This window comes from Panulirus ornatus, chromosome 58 (genome assembly GCF_036320965.1).
Source record: "Panulirus ornatus isolate Po-2019 chromosome 58, ASM3632096v1, whole genome shotgun sequence".
Lineage (NCBI taxonomy): Eukaryota > Metazoa > Arthropoda > Malacostraca > Decapoda > Palinuridae > Panulirus > Panulirus ornatus.
The window spans coordinates 20,904,719-20,926,645 of record NC_092281.1 but is presented as its reverse complement, the minus strand read 5'-3'; the positions used below and the strand labels follow the sequence as shown (position 1 = coordinate 20,926,645).

At 40.3% G+C, this 21,927-nt stretch overlaps 1 protein-coding gene across 1 annotated transcript in view; it reads right to left on the bottom strand.

Moving 5' to 3' along the window:
* Window positions 1-21,927, bottom strand: part of LOC139766795 (uncharacterized) — a 70,010-nt gene that overhangs the window by 6,806 nt on the left and 41,277 nt on the right. Inside the window, exons 10-18 of the mRNA XM_071695716.1 lie at window positions 20,081-20,224; window positions 19,431-19,502; window positions 13,246-13,317; window positions 11,821-11,895; window positions 7,102-7,218; window positions 6,289-6,521; window positions 5,002-5,261; window positions 3,013-3,241; window positions 1,552-1,664 (exon numbers count right to left, since the gene is read on the bottom strand). Of these exons, the coding sequence (XP_071551817.1) occupies window positions 1,552-1,664; window positions 3,013-3,241; window positions 5,002-5,261; window positions 6,289-6,521; window positions 7,102-7,218; window positions 11,821-11,895; window positions 13,246-13,317; window positions 19,431-19,502; window positions 20,081-20,224 (1,315 nt within the window). The remainder of the gene's footprint in view (window positions 1-1,551; window positions 1,665-3,012; window positions 3,242-5,001; window positions 5,262-6,288; window positions 6,522-7,101; window positions 7,219-11,820; window positions 11,896-13,245; window positions 13,318-19,430; window positions 19,503-20,080; window positions 20,225-21,927) is intronic.

The window sequence follows — 21,927 nt, the reverse complement described above, 5'->3', positions numbered from 1 at the left end:
ATAATTGTATATGAAATATAGTTATATAGTTGCGTATGCTATAAAGTAATATGGCGCTACAATAAGTCCAATGTCACTTATTACATTAAACTTGCTAACTTTGATCTTAAGCGTATGATATAAAGTAATATGGCTCTACAATAAGTGCAATGTCACTTTTTCCATTAAAGTTGCTAATTTGGTCTTAAATGTCATCTTTACTTATACAGTAGGACGAGACAAATACCACATCACTGGTTGGCCAGTTAGAAAAAAAGTAGGACTGAAAAAAAAAGTGTTAGATAGCCAGGTACACCAGAGTGGAGGGAAAGTGGTGGTTAGGTGTGGGCAAATGATGACCAGGATGTGTTGGGGTCGTGTGGTTAAGCCATTAAAAGCCACTTTGGCCTCCCTAACACAACAGAAGACTGGCAGTTAGTTCGACCAAGGTCAACGGGGGATAATTCGTGTTTGTCTTTCTTACTGAAGAAGAAGAACAACAAGAAATCAAGGTTCAACACGCTACATCATTATTATGCTCAAATTTTTTCTTCTTCTAAAGTCATGGGTTCCTGGAACGAAAAATGGGTAGAGGGACATAGGCTTCCCTTTGTGGGAACACAAGAGCAGCAGCGTTCCTTTAATTAAAACATCAAGAAATTAGAATCATCTCCAGTGTTTCTGGAGGTATCTTCATCGTGTCTTGCGTCGCATTTACTCATCATCTTCGGTACTGAGATCACATGCGCTTGCGTGCGCATATGTAATATAATCAGTATCGTACATCAATCGGGTTAGATGTATAATTCCGACTTAACATGGGATGAGGAGTTTACTATCAATAAACAACCTCGTTTTCGACATTCAGTATCACGTTTTCTGTGAGTAGTTTTTTTTTTTTTTTTTAATGCAGTACTTCTTTTGACAAATGGACGGCTCTTGCAATCCAATCCACAAAACATTTAGTATCGAGATCATGACAGAGTGTTGATGAACGCTATAATGTTTGATCTTGTATGATAAATGGCGACATTGGATGTAATTTTTTTTTCTTTTTTAATTGTGAGCAAAACATCCATACGTGGAGATGATTCAACGTTTAGGCGTTTACAGCGAAGTCCTGGCGATAACTGGACGTTATTCAATTAAAGCTTAGCGCCACTGATAACTGAATAATGGGAATTTAATGACGATACACGTGAATGGATTGATGTCAACCCGTGATGGCTCATTATAGGCTATAAATCAGTTACGTGCTTCATTCCGAGATGAATCAATTTGCCATGATCCATGGAATGCGAGATCAGTCATGTCGTAAAAAATACGAAGCATATGCTATTATATTTTGGCAAAGTGGAGAAGGTGAACGTTCGCTTCTATCCCTGTAAGGTAAACACAAGAATGGATAAGCAACAGATATAAGGCATAAATGGCTGAGTGAAATTTGGGATTCATCCCTCGCCAAACACTAGTTTTAAGGCCTGTCTATCAACCTCACCTGTCTAGTTTTAAAGTTTATCTATCAACCATCACCTGTCTACCTCCCTATGTCAAAACATCTCTCCCTCTTACCTGTTGTTTAAAGATTTTAGTCGCTAGCGTGTAGAGGATAGGGTTAAGCGCTGAGTTGACAGGGAGCACGAAGACGGCAAGCCAAGCGTACAGCGTCCTGTCAATCACCACACCTGTCAATAGATCCGAAGAAATATAGAAACGGGAGGACAAATCGAGCCGTGAAAGAGCCAGAGTGAGATCATTATACTACTCACTCATATATATATATATATCTGTGTGTGTGTGAATTGGGATAATGAGTAAACACAGGAGAGAGCATCTGAATTATATTCTTCTACCGTGTCGGCTTCCACAGAAGCCTTTTTTCATAGAACCTGAGTAAGAAACAATGATTGAAGTCCACGTATCTCCGCATGAGAACGCTATCTCACCGGTTGCTACACCGCGTTCCTGAGTCTCGTCCAGCCGTGTTTAACATTCCTCTGCCGTGTTCTCTTGTTTTCTGTGACCACCATCTTTTCCGCTGGTCCAGTCCAACGAACAGACACATCTGAAGCTCTTCCCTGCGTATGTACTTATCATCCCAATTCGTACATTTGTCTTAATGAATAATATATATATATATATATATATATATATATATATATATATATATATATATATATATATATATATATATATATATATATATATATATATATATATATATATATATATATATATATATATATATATATATATATATATATATATATATATTTTGTATATATGCACTATCACACATAATTCTTGGGTACAGTGTGTAATGCGTGATTTCAGAGGCTGTCTGTGCCTGACATAAGAAATCACGAACTGATAAAAAGACAGATGTTCAAAAATTCAGAGACAGTGTGCGCATTGTTGGGAAACAGACACTATCCACCGTCAGTTCAATAAGACATTAAATGCTGGTATGTGTGAGATGCAAGAAGGTCACTGAGCTCAAAACTGGTCTTCCCGGCCTCGCGATGCGTAAACTAGTGGTAATGACCTGTGTGTCGTCATGTGAGGTGTTGCCACGCCAGTAAGCTGATTATATATGGCAAGGTTCTGACCCCACGCCAACGGTGGCGTTGAAGACATTTCTAAACACAGAAAAAAAGGCGTGACCATTATTCTCAACTTGATTGAAAAGCATTTGCGTTTGGCTTATTTCTTTGTCTTTTTTTTTTTTTTTAAGGAAGCTCGACAACTTTCGTTTGCTTAAAGACTAACCGGCCAAACCAAAGACAAACTAGATTATTCTCATGGTGGCAATGCTAAATAAATCCCATCACTAAACAACCGGGATGATCAAGGCTATTAACATGAGATGAAGCAAGAAATGTGTTTTATAAAAGATTGTAAGGCAGTTCCTCTATGGTACAAGCGTACTGGAAGAACGGTGTTTACTGTGTGATAATATCGTGAATATAGATATAGACATCACACACACACACACACACACACACACACACTGATAAGAGCTCGTTATCGTACCTCCCAGAGCGATAACTTTGATTAGGATGACTGGCATCCAACAGAGGAAGTCTGTACCGACGATGAATGCAAAACGCTTCACTAATATCCGATCCTGTTTCTCTTGTGTGGATCTGAGTGACATCTGAGATTCCCGGATGGAGAGAATCATCCTCCCGTAGGCGTAAGCGATGAACATGAAGGCCACCAGGTTGAAACCTATGAAGATGATGGCGGAGTGTTCCCATGCCTGAGGAGAGAGAGAGAGAGGGTGAGGGAAGGTGAGTGAGGGAAGGTGAGGGAGGGAGGAAGGAAAGGGAAGCACAAGATGGTAAAAGAGGAGAGAGAGAGAGGGTGAGGGAAGGTGAGGGAGGGAAGGTGAGGGAGGAAGGAAGGAAAGGGAAGCACAAGATGGTAAAAGAGTAATCAATATTACTACAACAGACTGAATTAATACAACGGGCTGATCTCATAGCTCAAGGTTACAATTGCAAAGCTCATCCTTGTTCATTGCTGGTACTGTTTGCACCAGATCTATGATATTCCTATAATCTAAAGAAATTGTTACATTTGCAAACGTTATTAGAAATAATGAGATAATCATGTGTTTAGAATAGAAATGAAATGATTATATATGCATACTAACTTATGTATACATTACACACACACACACACATAATCCAAGAAATTGTTTTATATATAAATATATATATATATATATATATATATATATATATATATATATATATATATATATATATATATATATATATATATATATATATATATATATATACATATAATCTCGGTGTTCAAGTCGGTGTCCGCGCACGCATGCGCATCCCTCCATACCTTGAGTCAAGTTTAGTATCCGAGTTCGGTTCTCAGCCGCTACCTGAAGCACGTACAGGTGTGGCGGGCGAGTCAAACGTTGATACGTAGTGATGCTCATATCAGCATCCCACCAAGAGTAGGTCGTCCTGACCTGCTGCTCCCCCCCTTCACGCCCCACAGGCGAAAATCTTAATTGGTAATTACTTATATTTCTTATATGCGCCTTGGAGGCTTTATATAAGGTTCAGCCATGACTTAATTTCCGCGTAGGGTTGCGTAGGCGTTATCTCATATATATATATATATATATATATATATATATATATATATATATATGAACGGCATAAGTGCTACGCTGCTCATCTTGATAAGAGCAGTAATTACGGGTGCGGACGTGACTGTAGCCCCGATCACTTGAACATGGCGTAGTAGCCTGAATTATGCCATTTCGATGTCTTCATCTTTTCGTGGCATTTATGGACATCATGTTTATTACCTGAAAGTGGCATAGCAGTGTGGACATAGTGCTCATGAATCCGTACACTGTGGATGTTATGATGACCCTTCCTCCTCAGGGCGGTGGAGCACGTATCATTTTATGACACTTCTTCGTGGTCGTTGCGAAGCCTACTTTCGCTCCAGGGTTCCAGATTTAGTGCCTAGTTATCACAGCTTAGCGCAGAGGTCGGGGAACTTTAATATCTAGACCGTGAAGTTAGACCCATGATCTTATCTAATATATCAGGTTGTATATACGACACCTGCGGCCCTATGTTGATATATGGGATCACAGATATGATAACCAAGACCTTTTCTTGGAGTATATGGTTCGTAGGCATGCTAGACAAGACCTTACCCTGGAGTATGGTTCGTAGGCATGCTAGACAAGACCTTACCATGGAGTATGGTTCGTAGGCATGCTAAACAAGTCCTTACCCTGGTGTATGGTTCGTAGGCATGCTAGACAAGACCTTACTATGGAGTATGGTTTGTAGGCATGCTAAACAAGTCCTTACCCTGGAGTATGGTTCGTAGGCATGCTCGACAAGACCTTACCATGGAGTATGGTTCGTAGGCATGCTAAACAAGTCCTTACCCTGGAGTATGATTCGTAGGCATGCTCGACAAGACCTTACCCTGGAGTATGGTTCGTAGGCATGCTAGACAAGACCTTACCTTGGCGTACGGGTCGTGGATGTGGAGTGGGAGACACATGCCATTGCTGCCGTAGAAGTTATCGCCATAGTAGCCGAGTCCCAGGAGTGGCAGGAGGGCTAGAAGAGCGGCAAGGGTCCAGGTGGCACTCATTACCCCGACCGCTATGCGCAGGGTCCTCTCCTTCAGCGTCAGCGGGTGGACGATGGAGAAGTATCGATCGAGCGTGATCGTGGTGAGGGTGAACACCGAAGCCTCAGAACTAAGTGTACTGAGGAACCCTGGGGGAGTGTCGTCATGAGGTCACAAAAAAAAACAAAAGAAAGAACTTCAGTAACTGTACGTTATGAACAATCACAAAATGTCATTACTGGATTACAGTGGATCAGTACTGGAGCCTAATACAGTTATAAAGATTTTCCAGCCATAGTGACATGTATATACGTTTAGACCATCAGCACATACGAAAACGCAATCTTGGACATTCATATAAGGTTATCAGCTGCTAAGAGAATGGAAAAAGAGACATTCAAAGGTAAAAAATGTAGATGAAGGGTAAAGCCATATTCATGGATTATGGATGGTTAGTACTTCTATATACACAGAAGCGTAACCCTCTATACAAAGAAACAACATATACGAATTATACTAATATGCTCTCGAATCTTTTAGAAAAAGAAATATATCTGAGGTGGTAACTGTAGAGCTAATAGTGAGGGTGAACTAAAGATGGTGGATCGAAAGCCTAAATTAAAGAGATACTCCGAGAAGTTTTTTCTCATCTATCTATAGATAACTAAACCTCACCCATCTTGCAAGCAAATCATTCGTTCGTGACTGTAAAGGAGGAACATGAAATGACAAGTGATGTTTTTCGTGTAGGTTATCAGATGGAACAGGAAGTTTAGACGTAAAGGATGACTATAATATCCATGTGAATCCCTCATGTGGATACGTCATTATATAGTTCTACGTATGTGATGTTTATATATCCCCACCTTCCTAGAATCAATGTCTTGTAGAACAACACTAATCAAAGTCAGTAACAATTTTGACGCGATATTTGCGTCAATCTATTTTTCTTTCTTTTTTTTTTTTCGTCTACTGGTTTTTACGTTCGGTACTTTAGATAAAATGAAGATTTTAAGATGGGCAGGTATGCGCTTTTACAGCTTCTTGCCACGCGACTTGCGGTTAGGACAAAAAAAGGCGCTTGGTAGCATCACCACCTGTGTGTGTGTGTGTGTGTGTGTGTGTGTGTGTGTGTGTCGGAGGGGGGGGGAGGCGTTTAGTGCTGTTGTTACCTACCGCAGAGATTGCACTGCCACGACCGTCGCCAGGAGTACGCGTGCCGGATGTAGGCGCCCCTGAAGGACGCGTCGTAAGATGCGATGATGAAGAGGTAGACCCCCATCAAGAGGTCGGAGAGCGACAGGTTCTTGATGTAGAAGGAATGGACTTTATTGGGTTCCTTTACCACGAAGCGACCAATGAGAACGACTAGGTTCCCAGCACAAGCGAGGACGCCCATCACCCAAACGCTTCAAGGGGGAGGACAGACAGAAAGCGCAACGTGATTAACCAGACAGAGGGTTTGGTTTAATCAAGGGGTTCTGGATGAGCGAGGGAGTGGCTACACTCTTGCCTCGGTGAGCAACATATCTGCTTAACTAAGATTAAAAGATTAAACTTGAAGAGTAATAGTGAAAGGAGATTATACTAATATAACATTGTCTGGTCAAACCATAAAAATCATTAATGGGAAATATGAGGTAATAAAGTTACTGTCTTAGATCCTGTATGTCCCTTCCTTAAGATCTGAAGTTACTGTCTTAGATCCTGTATATCCCCTCCTTAAGATTTAGAGTTACTGTCTTAGATCCTGTATGTCCCCTCCGTAAGATGTTTAAGACAAATATATTTACTGTAAATGATTCACACTTGTTTTCGTAAAGGAATATCCATGTTTGCTGTCAGCTCTCTCCTTCTTGCCATCTGCGGCTTTCCACTTTAGAAACTGTTTGCCAGATACTTGCATGATCAAACTCTACAAACTAATCCACTCAGAAGCTGTTGGGCCGGACTCAGAGTGACACACTACGTTGAAGACATTGTTATTACCTGACTCTGAGAACCAGGCTGTCCAGCAGGTGTTCTACAGAGGAGATGCCGTCCCCTTTCGGCTCACAGACCCTGACGTGGAGTGCGAGCGAGCACAGGCGAAACTCGTCGAAGTATCTGCCGTCAAGAAGTGGAGGGGGGGAAAAAATATGTTTACTCACCCTGAAGATAACCTTGTAATAATGATTAAACTCTATCATCATCATCTGTCACAATATTAGAGAATATGAAACCCACGGTCGTCAAAAAAAAGAATCTCTGGCTTTTTTGTTCTTTGGTTACCTAGGGCTTAAGATCTATCAGCTGCCAGGGAATCTCTCATCAAGGTTTTCAGTATGAGTCAACTGCTCCCACCAACAATAAAATCTTTTAACATCTTAACTTATGGGTTAGGGATGATATAACGACCATGCACTCGCTCACTATGTATTGGGTTCAATTTTTTTCAGTAAAAAGGTTTTCACATTATGTCATTTGGTTTGCTACTGACTTCTTACATCTATCCCGAAAACGTTCAAGATGGAAGAAAGACTTCGTTGTTCTATCACTTTATTTAGAAAGAGGTATAGGGATACTGAGGAAGAGCACCAATAATTAAATGTGATTAATTACAAATACGTGATCAAAAATATTGAGTTCTACGGAGATTTAATTAACGTGAAGATGTAACTTGATCTGAGTTAGATGAAGGTGATCGAGTATGCGAAACACGGAAAAGAATAGTCATTGAGAAGGACTGTACGTGCATCATGAACAGAAACTATGAAGAGATTTGTTGAAAAACGATGGCGTATATCTTGACAAGGCTCAGAATAGAGAGACGCGGGTCATCAATACAGTAAAATGGAGGACGTGAAGATACGCAAGTCCTTAATAGAAACTTTAGTGAAGTCATAGCATAGGTGTGACGCAGCGACTACCTACCTGAAGAAGGTGAAGGCGATGAGAATGAACGGGAAACATTGAGACGATCCGTTAAGAAAGTGGGGAAACAAGATAACTGTTAAAGCGGCTAGTGTAAGAAGAGCAGAGAAGATTTAGCAATAGTAAGGTTATACAAGAAGAAGTACCACATAGAAATGTGGGAGTGAGCGGACGGGGCCCAAAGTGACGCTAGGGGTATGTTATGTCTTTATGGATGAAAACTATTTGAGAAAGATCTCAGGAGGTAAAGCATCCAAGAAAGAATACCTGAGTTGGAAAGATGTGAGGTTTATAGTGATCTTGCAAGTTAGTAATGATACCCTGTTGGGCTAGATGACAGAAGACCGACTAACTGTGAGGATATTTGGAAAAAAGAAGAGTATTGGAAGATTGGGTAGAATATCAGAAAAAGTAAAGAGTGATGGTATTTGAGAAAAGAGATTCAGAATGTGAGTATTGATGCAGCTGTGCGAGGCTGGAGAGGGTTAAGGATTTAAAAAAATTCATATGGAGTACAATTCGTGTTATTATAATAGATGATGGAGGAGTTCAGCAGAGCGTGATGGAAGGTGGCCAAACACTTCAGGAGAAAAACTGTCGAGAAGCAAGGTTGTGGAATTTCAGGTGTGGCAGAGCTACGTACAAAGGAATAAACCAGTCTACGCTAATTTGCAGAGGTCGAAACGTGGTCTGTGTGTATGTGTGTGTGTGTGTGTGTGTGTGTGTGTGTGTGTGTGTGTGTGTGTGTGTGTGTGTGTGTGTGTGTGTGTGTGTGTGTGTGTGTGTGTGTGAGGTAAGTAAATCGTACTTAGCCGTGGAGTTTGGTCTTTTTAAGACTGGGATGCGGGTTAAGACGGAGGATTAGGGAAAGCCCAGTGTCCAACGGGCTGCAAGTACCATCCGATCAATCCCCTCAATCCTGAGGTCAAGTTATACACCCACTCAACGCAAGGAATGGAAGAGATGACGATTTATACCTTTGGGTGCCGATAATTTGCACCTCGGACGTATTGGGGTATGATGGGACGATGTCTTGGACCACTGGATGGTTCTGAGAGGGGGGGTAATTTATGTTGCCTCGTGGTCCAGTGGTAGCTTATTAGCCTCCGGTAGGATCAGGGTTCGAATCCTTGGTTGGCTGGCAACGAAAGATAAATCTTCATCATCTGTCCCATGTGTCCAGTACAACATATACGAAAACCAGTTCTCGAGAGGCCATTTGACACAAAACTATCTTAAGCACCTGAAGATGTTCAACGTTTGATGGATGTAGTAGTAACATGACGTCGTCTGCCCTAAATGACCCTGGTAGTTCGTAGACCTAAAGAGCAACTAACTAACCAGCCATCCTTTTAATGAGAAGCCTTCAGTCCTCTGGTGACCACCGCCTTGACCCAGATCCCAGAGTAAGAGATGTGTGTAATATCACAGTTAATCTTTATCAAATGTTCGGCGAAATTCACATGAAGGTGACTGTGTGCGAAATGAGATAACACTGGCGGCAGAGAGGACATAATGACTTTACTGTGTCCAAAAAAAAAAAAAAAGGAGAGTGCGATATTCTCATTTTTTTCTCTTTTTTGCAAAAACTTCGCTATTTTTCGCTTAATGTTGATGAGGACATTTTGATGAAAGCTTTTCCGTGAAAAAGGGGGGGGGATGGAGAGAGAGAGAGAGAGAGAGAGAGAGAGAGAGAGAGAGAGAGAGAGAGAGAGAGAGAGAGAGAGAGAGAGGGGGGGTAATCCAAATTTTTTTAATCCAACTGTCATCATCTTTTTTTATATTCATTAACTTTTTAATTTGTTGGGTATATGATCGAGATCAGAGACAATTATAAAACATTAAACTCCTCTCTGTTTGTATGCTCAACAGAGAACTGAAGTTGAAGCTGTGAACCCCATATTGGAGAGAGAGTTCTCCCTTACGGAACTTTTTTGTTCTAGTTTGTTAATATGCAGTTTAAAATCAACTCGTACTCGTATGAAAGCCAGTTAATGTGGACAACTCTAATGAACGCAATTTGATTCCTGTCTGCTAACAAAAAAAAAATAACAAAAACTCCAAAATAATCATAAATGTAAATTGAACTAGTTTCATTCTGGGTAATTAGATGTCCCTAATGACTCGACGAAAGATAAAGTTTCCAGAAGAGAAAAGAATTAAGTAATTCTGAATAATTAGAAGAGAATTAAGTAATTCTGAGTAAAGAGAAAAGAATTAAGTAATTCTGGGTAAAGAGAAAAGAATTAAGTAATTCTGAATAATTAGAAGAGAATTAAGTAATTCTGAGTAAAGATAAGAGAATTAAGTAATTCTGAGTAAAGATAAGAGAATTAAGTAATTCTGAGTAAAGAGAACTATGTAATTCTGAGTAAACAGAAGGGTATTAAGCAATTCTGAGTAAAGAGAAAAGAATTAGCTAATTCTGAGTAATCTACATGTTATACTTATGAGTTCGTTGTGGTCACACTTACATGATATCTCCAAAACTTTGAGGATATATTCTTTTTTCTTAAATCCCAGGCATTGCAGGCAGAATGACCAACTGATTCTCAACAGGGACTTGGGTTCGAAAAACTTCCCATTATATTTCTGGAAAAGACGCATGGAGACAAATCTGTGTCGTAGGTAGAGTGCAATGCCAATTTTCCAATTTCAAAGAAGAAATGCAGCCATGATACGCCATTTCTCAAGCAAATACCAACTCCCCGTGTGATATACGCAGACAGACGAGACACGTCAATCCTTCCCACTAGTCTTTTCACAAGTTATGTTGCAGTCTGTGCGAATATGGCTAATATGCACTGATGATCCTTTGAGAGTCAAGACCATATCTCCACCTTCCTCACACTCTAGCACTAAACACTGCAACCATACACTGAGCCTCTCTCTCTCTCTCTCTCTCTCTCTCTCTCTCTCTCTCTCTCTCTCTCTCTCTCTCTCTCTCTCTCTCTCTCTCTCTCTCTCTCTCTCTCTCTCTCTCTCTCTCTCTCTCTCTCTCTCTCTCTCTCTCTCTCTCTCTCTCTCTCTCTCTCCCTACGAAAACAACAAACACATACCTTCTTACTCCGCAGGTATTATATCCCATTGTGCATTCTAATTCCACAATCTATACCTCCCCATCTTCGCTTCCTACTTTGTTTACACTCACTGACTGACGTTGTGAGGCAGACACTACCGAACAGCAGGAGTTTCCAGTTTACGTAAGTACTTCGATCACTTTAGCGAGTGAGATGATGGGAGATGCTGATACCTCAATGAGCTTATAGAGCGAATGCGTCAACCCTCTTCGTTGATTTCAAGTTGTCATGATGAGCTACATGCATAGTGTGTGTATATGTGGTCGTGGAAAAATTATCTTTAACGTGAATCTCAGTGAAGAAGGCGATTGAACACTTTCCACTTGGCGGATTCAATAGCTTGACGTCTGATTGCCTCTTCAGGTAGTTGATGGAACTTTACAAACCAAACACCTAACCTGGTAACCACCATCCATGTCGATATGTTAACTGTCCACGAATGAGTCTCTGAAATTATCACTTTTAGAATATAGTATATCACCTCATCTATAATAGTTTTCTACATAAAACACACAAGGATGTGAAGAAACCTGTCCTCTACGGCCATTGGTAGATGTTTCTTCCTATGTTCTATAGGTAAATAGAGATGGCTATGGTATGCCTGTGATTATGATGATTAACGAAAGAAAACGGTTCAGTTATTATTAGCGTTCTAAGCTCACTAGCCTAAAATGTCTCAATACTCACCTGAACTGTGGCCATGGATGTTACTTACATGTATTCCAGGTTCGTCATGTCCTCGAAAAGAGCAGTTTCAGGTCGATCTTGTAGCTTGTTTCCCTCCAGGTTCCTGCAGACGAGAGAGATGATCTTTGAAGTTGTAAAACTGACACTTTGAATATTCATAGACACACACAGAGAAACACTTACGCGCTCAAGTACACACAAACACACGTACAGGGATGTAAATAGCCGAGCGATCGTAAATTATGTGTAAGAGAAGGAGCCCCAGCGATAAACTGTATGATTAGGTAATTAAGTAATTGCCCACGCATGAAAGAAACATGGGCGTAAGCACTAGCACATTTACATATAGATTAATATACGTACACAAACGCATGAAGATAGGAGACGAGACAACACGAGCGTATGTCTCTCTTACTGAAATGGAGAAATATTAATCACACACACACACACGCACACACACACAGACACACAGACACACACACACACACACACACACACACACATACACACACACACACACAACATACACACACACACACACACACACATATATATATATATATATATATATATATATATATATATATATATATATATCCCTGGGGATAGGGGATTAAGAGTACTTCCCACGTATTCCCTGCGTGTCGTAGAAGGCGACTAAAAGGGGAGGGAGCGGGGGGCTGGAAATCCTCCCCTCTCGGTTTTTTTTTAATTTTCCAAAAGAAGGAACAGAGAATTGGGCCAGGTGAGGGTATTCCCTCAAAGGCCCAGTCCTCTGTTCTTAACGCTACCTCGCTAATGCGGGAAATGGCGAATAGTTTGAAAGAAAGAAAGAAGATTATATATATATATATATATATATATATATATATATATATATATATATATATATATATATATATATATATATATATATATATATATATATATATATATATATATATATGTTATCCCTGGGGATAGGGGAGAAAGAATACTTCCCACGTATTCCCTGCGTGTCGTAGAAGGCGACTAAAAGGAGAGGGAGCGGGGGGCTGGAAATCCTCCCCTCTCGTTTTTTTTTTTAATTTTCCAAAAGAAGGAACAGAGAACGAGGCCAGGTGAGGATATTCCCTCAAAGGCCCAGTCCTCTGTTCTTAATGCTACCTCGCTAACACGGGAAATGGCTTATAGTTTGAAAGAAAAGAATATATATATATATATATATATATATATATGTATGATTGCCTGACGATAATGCAAAGAATAGAATGGAATTTTACCAATGCCTAGGAGTTACGACAGCGATGCTACAATTGCATGACCGTAAAAACTAGTTCAAGCATGAATGTTGTAATCACAGGTGCACAAGCATCCCATTACTGTCACACTCTTCACTCGTAGGCATCACATGCATCAGAGGATCATACATCTCATGACTGTATCATCAGGGGAGGAGGTTGCTTATACCTACATTGATTCAACAGATGTCAGTACGCTGAAGGTGCCAGCTTCGATCTCACTCAAGCCATTGTCTTGAAGGACACTGCAATGGAATTACGTCAAGTCACACTGAGTGAAGGAGATATACTAGTTTCTGTGCAAATAAAAAATAGGTTAATATAAGATCTGTGTCAGGACTACTACCACCGATATCAATGATTATACTCGTATAAAAACAGCTATTGAAGTTGCTATGGATCTTCTATCTCTTTCGCTTACTACTACAACACCACCTCTTTCTTCTACCTCTGCTTCTACTACTACTACTACTACTACTACTACTACTACTACTACTACTACTACTACTACTACTACTATTATCATTACCATCACTGCTGCTATTATGCTACAATCATTACTAACGATACTGCTACTACAAATGCTACTAGCTATGACACTTATCAGAGTTGTGACTCTGCTGTATTTGCGAATGATGTTATAAACATTGTTGATATCTGTTCCAGCTGACGGCGCTCATACAATTGTTGTGAAAATCATCAAGACGAGCATTACTGCTAATGCATTCAGCTCAGTAGCAAAAAAACTACTTTTCTACGTTCTCAACGAGTCATCTAATATATCAGCTATTTGCCTCCTGGATTCCAGGTTAGCTACTGGAATTTAAAGGAACTATCATACACTGAGACCATTCTTTGCCCATCTCTTTCATCCGGTGTGTAGTCATTCCTTATTCCCAATACAAGTATATGTCATTTCCCGTTGTGTACGATTTTGGTCTATGTATTAGTTATACTCCCTTTAAGTCACCATAACCAATTCTCTTTGACTATCAAATGATTTCATGGTACTCTTGAATCCTTCCTTCTCTTTGGCCTAACAATGCGTCCCGTACTCCTCATGCTAATAACAGTTCTTACGTTATAGTGTGAGAATTAAGTCTTCCCGGTTTGAGTATGTGGGAAGCCTTCCAATGATATGGTGTTTCCTCACAATGCTTTAAGAATATTCACAGACATTGAGGTACCCGCTTCAGTGATTAGCTTCAGTAAATAGATGGGTCATTTCAAACTACGTCTTGTTGTGGAAGAATGTTGTGTGCGTCTTGACCATCTGGTTTAAAGCGGATCCCTAGGAGGAGTTACTGGTGAAAATGCAGCGATACACCTGAGGAGCAAAGAAACTGGAAGAAATGAAAAGCAAACACCGTGTCTTTTAGATATCACTTTACCCAAAGCCGCGTCGGAGTCCGCTCACTTGAGCGTCGAGATAAAGAAAGAGAAAAAATGAGATCGTTTATAACTAATTCAGGATGGACGTTATAAATCTATATGTTGTTAACCATGGTCATCTGTCGGCACAATGTTGATTGATAGAGCCTGAACGTCTCAGCAGAACTTATTACTCAGGTGATGAAATTATCTTCCCACAGTATAATTTCTCTTCTTTTTGTATATGTCAGCTGAGACGGCATGGACAGCTGAGGCCATAATTACGGGATTACTTTTGTTATATATATATATATATATATATATATATATATATATATATATATATATATATATATATATATATATATATATATTTGACATCATCAGGCCTGGCTACCATGCTATGTAACAATGATACCATGACGCAAAAGATGAGTATGGAAGGGATTGAGATGTGTGCATCATATGTTGGATTCCATGTCCAGATCAGGTTTAATGCATCAAAGGCAAGAGATGAGAGACAGTAACACGTTAGCTATTCGTTACTAACCTCTTAATCACGTTGATCCTCTCAATCACGTTAATCTTCTCAATCACGTTAATCTTTGGCTCGTATAGTTCAAATATGGCAGGCGTAAAGCAAGCAATCGCTCACGTGTGTCTATATCAAAGCTAAAATGACTAGTCATTTATGCGACAGACAATAAAGGAACAAACGATTCTTGTTTGATATTAATACTAATATAATTAATATTATAATAATAATTAGTAATAGTTTGATATTCCATTGCGGTAGTCATGAAAGTGAAGTATTCCCTCAGTATATGGCAGAAAAAGATAAAAAATGAACTAAACTTTAAGTCGATAAGTTTAAACACAATATATCCCAGGGCTACTGGCGAGCTATCAATTAATGATTCTCATATAAATCGTTAAAAATATGAGGGAACATGGAAGAACGAGGTAACAATATCCAAACCAGTTTCCCGGAGGATAACTAGTGCAAGTTCTTGGGCTTACAGGACCCCACTCCTCCTCGTTACCTTCAGCAATTTCCCCCCATTGTCACAGACAAGTGGTCCCCCTGATTTTACAGTTTGCTTTTATCAGAAGAATTATAAACTTCAGGTAAAATCCATTCTTGGGCAAATTCATATTACAAATATTAAGCATTTTTTTTTTTTTTTGCATATTGTTTAAAGGTGTTGTACCGTCGATGGAGAAGTTTAGTGTGTGCATATATATATATATATATATATATACATATATATATATATATATATATATATATATATATATATATATATATATATATATATATATATATATGGGAGATAGAATACTTCCCACGCATTCCTCACGTGTCGTAGAAGGCGAAACCCTCCCCTACTTGTATTCTGACTTTCTAAAAGGGGAAACAGAAGGAGTCACGCCGGAAGTGCTCATCCCCCTCGAAGGCTCAGATTGGGGTGTCTAAATGTGTGTGTGGATGTAACCAAGATGAGCAAAAAGGAGAGATAGGTAGTATGTTTGAGGAAAGGAGCCTGGATGTTTTGGCTCTGAGTGAAACGAAGCTCAAGGGTTAAGGGGAAGAGTGGTTTGGGAATGTCTTAGGAGTAAAGTCAGGGGTTAGTGAGAGGACAAGAGCAAGGGAAGGAGTAGCACTACTCCTGAAACAGGAGTTGTGGGAGTATGTGATAGAGTGTAAAAAAGTAAACTCTAGATTGATATGGGTAAAACTGAAAGTTGATGGAGAGAGATGGGTGATTATTGGTGCATATGCACCTGTGCATGAGAAGAAAGATAATGAGAGGCAAGTGTTTTGGGAGCAGCTGAATGAGTGTGCTAGTGGTTTTGATGCACAGAATCGAGTTATAGTGATGGATGATTTGAATGCAAAGGTGAGTAATGTGGCAGTTGAGGGAATAATTGGTATACATGGGGTGTTCAGTGTTGTAAATGGAAATGGTGAAGAGCTTGTAGATTTATGTGCTGAAAAAGGAATGGTGATTGGGAATACCTGGGTTGAAAAGCGAGATATACATAAGTATACGTATGTAAGTAGGAGATATGCCCAGAGAGCAGTATTGGATTACGTGTTAATTGATAGGAGCGCGAAAGAGAGACTTTTGGATGTTAATGTGCTGAGAGGTGCAACTGGAGGGATGTCTGATCATTATCTTGTGGAGGCGAAGGTGAAGATTTGTAGGGGTTTTCAGAAAAGAAGAGAGAATGTTGGGGTGAAGAGAGTGGTGAGAGTAAGTGAGCTTGGGAAGAAGACTTGTGTGAGGAAGTACCAGGAGAGACTGAGTACGGAATGGAAAAAGGTGAGAACAAAGGAGGTAAGGGGAGTGGGGGAGGAATGGGATGTATTTAGGGAAGCAGTGATGGCTTGCACAAAAGATGCTTGTGGCATGAGAAGTGTGGGAGGTGGGTTGATTAGAAAGGGTAGTGAGTGGTGGGATGAAGAAGTAAGATTATTAGTGAAAGAGAAGAGAGAGGCATTTGGACGATTTTTGCAGGGAAAAAATGCAAATGAGTGGGAGACGTATAAAAGAAAGAGGCAGGAGGTCAAGAGAAAGGTGCAACAGGTGAAAAAGAGGGCAAATGAGAGATGGGTTGAGTGAGTATCATTAAATTTTTTGGGAGAATAAAAAGATGTTTTGGAAGGAGGTAAATAAAGTGCGTAAGACAAGGGAGCAAATGGGAACTTCAGTGAAGGGGGCTAATGGGGAGGTGATAACAAGTAGTGGTGATGTGAGAAGGAGATGGAGTGAGTATTTTGAAGGTTTGTTGAATGTGTTTGATGATAGAGTGGCAGATATAGGGTGTTTTGGTCGAGGTGGTGTGCAAAGTGAGAGGGTTAGGGAAAATGATTTGGTAAACAGAGAAGAGGTAGTAAAAGCTTTGCGGAAGATGAAAGCCGGCAAGGCAGCAGGTTTGGATGGTATTGCAGTGGAATTTATTAAAAAAGGGTGTGACTGTATTGTTGACTGGTTGGTAAGGTTATTTAATGTATGTATGATTCATGGTGAGGTGCCTGAGGATTGGCAGTATGCTTGCGTAGTGCCATTGTACAAAGGCAAAGGGGATAAGAGTGAGTGCTCAAATTACAGAGGTATAAGTTTGTTGAGTATTCCTGGTAAATTATACGGGAGGGTATTGATTGAGAGGGTGAAGGCATGGACAGAGCATCAGATTGGGGAAGAGCAGTGTGGTTTCAGAAGTGGTAGTGGATGTGTGGATCAGGTGTTTGCGTTGAAGAATGTATGAGAGAAATACTTAGAAAAGCAAATGGATTTGTATGTAGCATTTATGGATCTGGAGATGGCATATGATAGAGTTGATAGAGATGCTCTGTGGAAGGTATTAAGAATATATGGTGTGGGAGGCAAGTTGTTAGAAACAGTGAAAAGTTTTTATCGACGATGTAAGGCATGTGTACGTGTAGGAAGAGAGGAAAGTGATTGGTTCTCAGTGAATGTAGGTTTGCGGCAGGGGTGTGTGATGTCTCCATGGTTGTTTAATTTGTTTATGGATGGGGTTGTTAGGGAGGTGAATGCAAGAGTTTTGGAAAGAGGGGCAAGTTTGCAGTCTGTTGTGGATGAGAGAGCTTGGGAAGTGAGTCAGTTGTTGTTCGCCGACGATACAGCGCTGGTGGCTGATTCATATGAGAAACTGCAGAAGCTGGTGACTGAGTTTGGTAAAGTGTGTGAAAGAAGAAAGTTAAGAGTAAATGTGAATAAGAGCAAGGTTATTAGGTACAGTAGGGTTGAGGGTCAAGTCAATTGGGAGGTAAGTTTGAATGGAGAAAAACTGGAGGAAGTAAAGTGTTTTAGATATCTGGGAGTAGATCTGGCAGCGGATGGAACCATGGAAGCGGAAGTGAATCATAGGGTGGGGGAGGGGGCGAAAATTCTGGGAGCCTTGAAAAATGTTTGGAAGTCGAGAACATTATCTCGGAAAGCAAAAATGGGTATGTTTGAAGGAATAGTGGTTCCAACAATGTTGTATGGTTGCGAGGCGTGGGCTATGGATAGGGTTGTGCGCAGGAGGGTGGATGTGCTGGAAATGAGATGTTTGAGGACAATATGTGGTGTGAGGTGGTTTGATCGAGTAAGTAATGTAAGGGTAAGAGAGATGTGTGGAAATAAAAAGAGTGTGGTTGAGAGAGCAGAAGAGGGTATTTTGAAATGGTTTGGGCACATGGAGAGAATGAGTGAGGAAAGATTGACCAAGAGGATATATGTGTCAGAGGTGGAGGGAACGAGGAGAAGTGGGAGACCAAATTGAAAGTGGAAAGATGGAGTGAAAAAGATTTTGAGTGATCGAGGCCTGAACATGCAGGAGGGTGAAAGGCGTGCAAGGAATAGAGTGAATTGGAACGATGTGGTATACCGGGGTCGACGTGCTGTCAATGGATTGAATCAGGGCATGTGAAGCGTCTGGGGTAAACCATGGAAAGTTCTGTGGGGCCTGGATGTGGAAAGGGAGCTGTGGTTTCGGTGCATTATTACATGACAGCTAGAGACTGAGTGTGAACGAATGGGGCATTTGTTGTCTTTTCCTAGCGCTACCCCGCACACCTGAGGGGGGAGGGGGATGTTATTCCATGTGTGGCGAGGTGGCGATGGGAATAAATAAAGGCAGACAGTATGAATTATGTACATGTGTATATATGTATATATCTGTCTGTGTATATATATATGTGTACATTGAGATGTATAGGTATGTATATTTGCGTGTGTGGACGTGTATGTATATACATGTGTGTGTGGGTGGGTTGGGCCATTCTTTCGTCTGTTTCCTTACGCTACCTCGCTAACGCGGGAGACAGCGACAAAGCAAAATGAAATATAAAAAGAAAATATATATATATATATATATATATATATATATATATATATATATATATATATATATATATATATATATATATATATATATATATGATTCATAAGTTAGCAAAAAGAAATATAATACTAACAGTGTTTTCAGCCGACCAAGACCTGTGAACGTGCCGTTGAGGAGAGTCGTCAGGTAATTGCGTTCCAAAGATCTGCCAAAAACAAAAGAAAATCTTTTACACCACAGAATCTGATTTCATCACACGAGTTTCTTGAGAGGCTCTCAGATCATCTCTACATGAGAGGCAATGATTAATCACAACGGGTATGTTGTGGGGGTCGTTTTTATCATGATATCTATTCAATGCCGTTTCATCTTCCAGTGTGAATATTCATGCTCGTATCTTGTGTATTATAAGACTGAAGAGCAGAAAAAGGATAGAATCTGTTTGTATTAGATTTTGTCGAAATCTGCCGAGGGTTGTAGTGTTACTAGTTATTGCTAGTTCTATATACTAACTGTTGTAGAAAGGGAACAGAGCTTTGGTTATTTGTAGTAACAACTAAATAACATACAAGCGATGGTGTGTATGTGTGTATGTATGTGTGTGTGTGTGTGTGTGTGTGTGTGTGTATGTGTGTGTGTGTGTGTGTAAAGTACGTCGTTCTTATAAGTGTGAAAGTCCATGCTTGAATGTGTTTGTGAATATAGATATCAACCAATCTACAATTATAATGAGATGCTTTCTGGCCACCGCAATGTTAGCAAGATAGAACACACGTCACCCACAGCAGGTGCAGACGTTCGAGGCCCAAGAAGGTCCCTGGCGCTACCGTCCGCAAGCCATTGGTGCCCAGATACAAGAACTTCAGGCTGGGCATCTCCGTAAACACCTCTGCAGACAAGTACACCATCTTGTTCCTCTCGATGTACCTGGCCACGATAATGAGATTAGTTTTATCAACGAGTTATCAATGATTAGTTATCAGTCATACCAATTACTTACATCAGCTGGAAGAGTAGTAGTTTTCTTAGGGATTCATTGGTATCCTTTTTCCCGCTGATTTTGCTTCAAATAACAGGGTAGCAGCTAAATGTGCCTGCTAGACTAGGCTCAGGGTAGAATGTGTTGGCTATGTGGTTCGTCCCACGTCTCTTAAAGTCACTTCAGGTACGGTATGAAACCTCAAAGATTCAAACCTGACGTCTACAATTAAGAATGTAAAAAAGAATTCATCTATTAGGCTACGCAGAAGACTGCTCGTCATCACAATTCATTTTCATCACATCATCTTCATTTCTACCCACATTTACAAACCATTACGTTTGACGAGCCGACCATTAGATTGTTATATATTGAAGTTCATGGCTACGTATTTTCTCATAAAACGAGAATGATATTACATACCTTGCCTGACCGACGACTGCCTCAAGTACAGAGCGAAGAGTTACGGCGGCAAGCTTGTCGAAAGGTTATGAATTTCCGCAATAGAACAGGTAAGTGATAAGGTTGAACTGCAACAGAACTAGACAAGAACTTGCTGATACCGGAAGAGCTTCTGTACTTGCCTTGTTATCTACGAAAGGCAAATACGAGGTCAGTCTTCACAATAGGATTCTTGTTGTACACACGGTAAAGAGAGAGAGAGAGAAAAAAGAAAAGGTGTCTTAGAAAGTTTTTTTGGTGTGAAACAGCAAGACACCAATCATGAAGGAATTTTTAAAAATCCACATTGATCTGGCTTCATCCTGGCGATCCTGCTTTCGTGAGCCTCTTATATGTATCTATTTGCTAGAGACATTTAGTGTCGTTTGCTTGATTGAATATGATTAACCGGTTTCATAATTTGATAGAAAAAGCATACATACACCCGGACACTTACTTAGAAATTAGTCCCGGAATTATCATGATAATAAAAGAATATTCACCCTCTCATACATACATATCTTCTCCAAGTCCACCGCATGTTCACAGTTTTTTCTCCTTTTTTTTTTCGTAGATATTATCTATCTGAGTGGATCTTAAACCCAGGAGCTTTCCATAACTTACTGTGATACAATGTTATCCATAAGTATCAAACGTCTTTAGGTAAGTCAAGTAAAGAATGAAATACAAGTTGCACAATTCTACCGTACTAAAAGAAATGACATAATCTCCTCCGTGGGGCGGTGTGGTTTGAACCGCCATGTGGGTGATGAATGGTAGCCCAAGGCAAGTCAGGTATAAGGTTAGGTTGAGAGGGAAGATATATCAGCGGTGCTAATAGCAAGAGTCTTGGGCCAGGGGAAATGTCAGTGTTGCCAGGCCTCTCAAGCTCGGATGTAGACTTAGATGTCCTAATTCTCCCTTCTGATTCCTTCCTGGTTAAGTGTCGTCGGTTTTATGGTCCGTTAGGGAAGGGGGTCAGAGAGCACTACAGATGCGATGCTGCAGGAGGATGGTAGACTACTGGAGTAGCGTAGTCACAACTTAGGCCATACACAGGGATCATATTTACTCCAGGATACAGTCAGGATAAGAAAAGTGTGTGTGTGGGCAAATTGAAGCTAAGGACTGTTCAAAGGAGGACTATAGGCTTGTCATTTAAGGCAAACGACCTAAATGGCACCTACAATACAGACCTTCCCCCACTGAA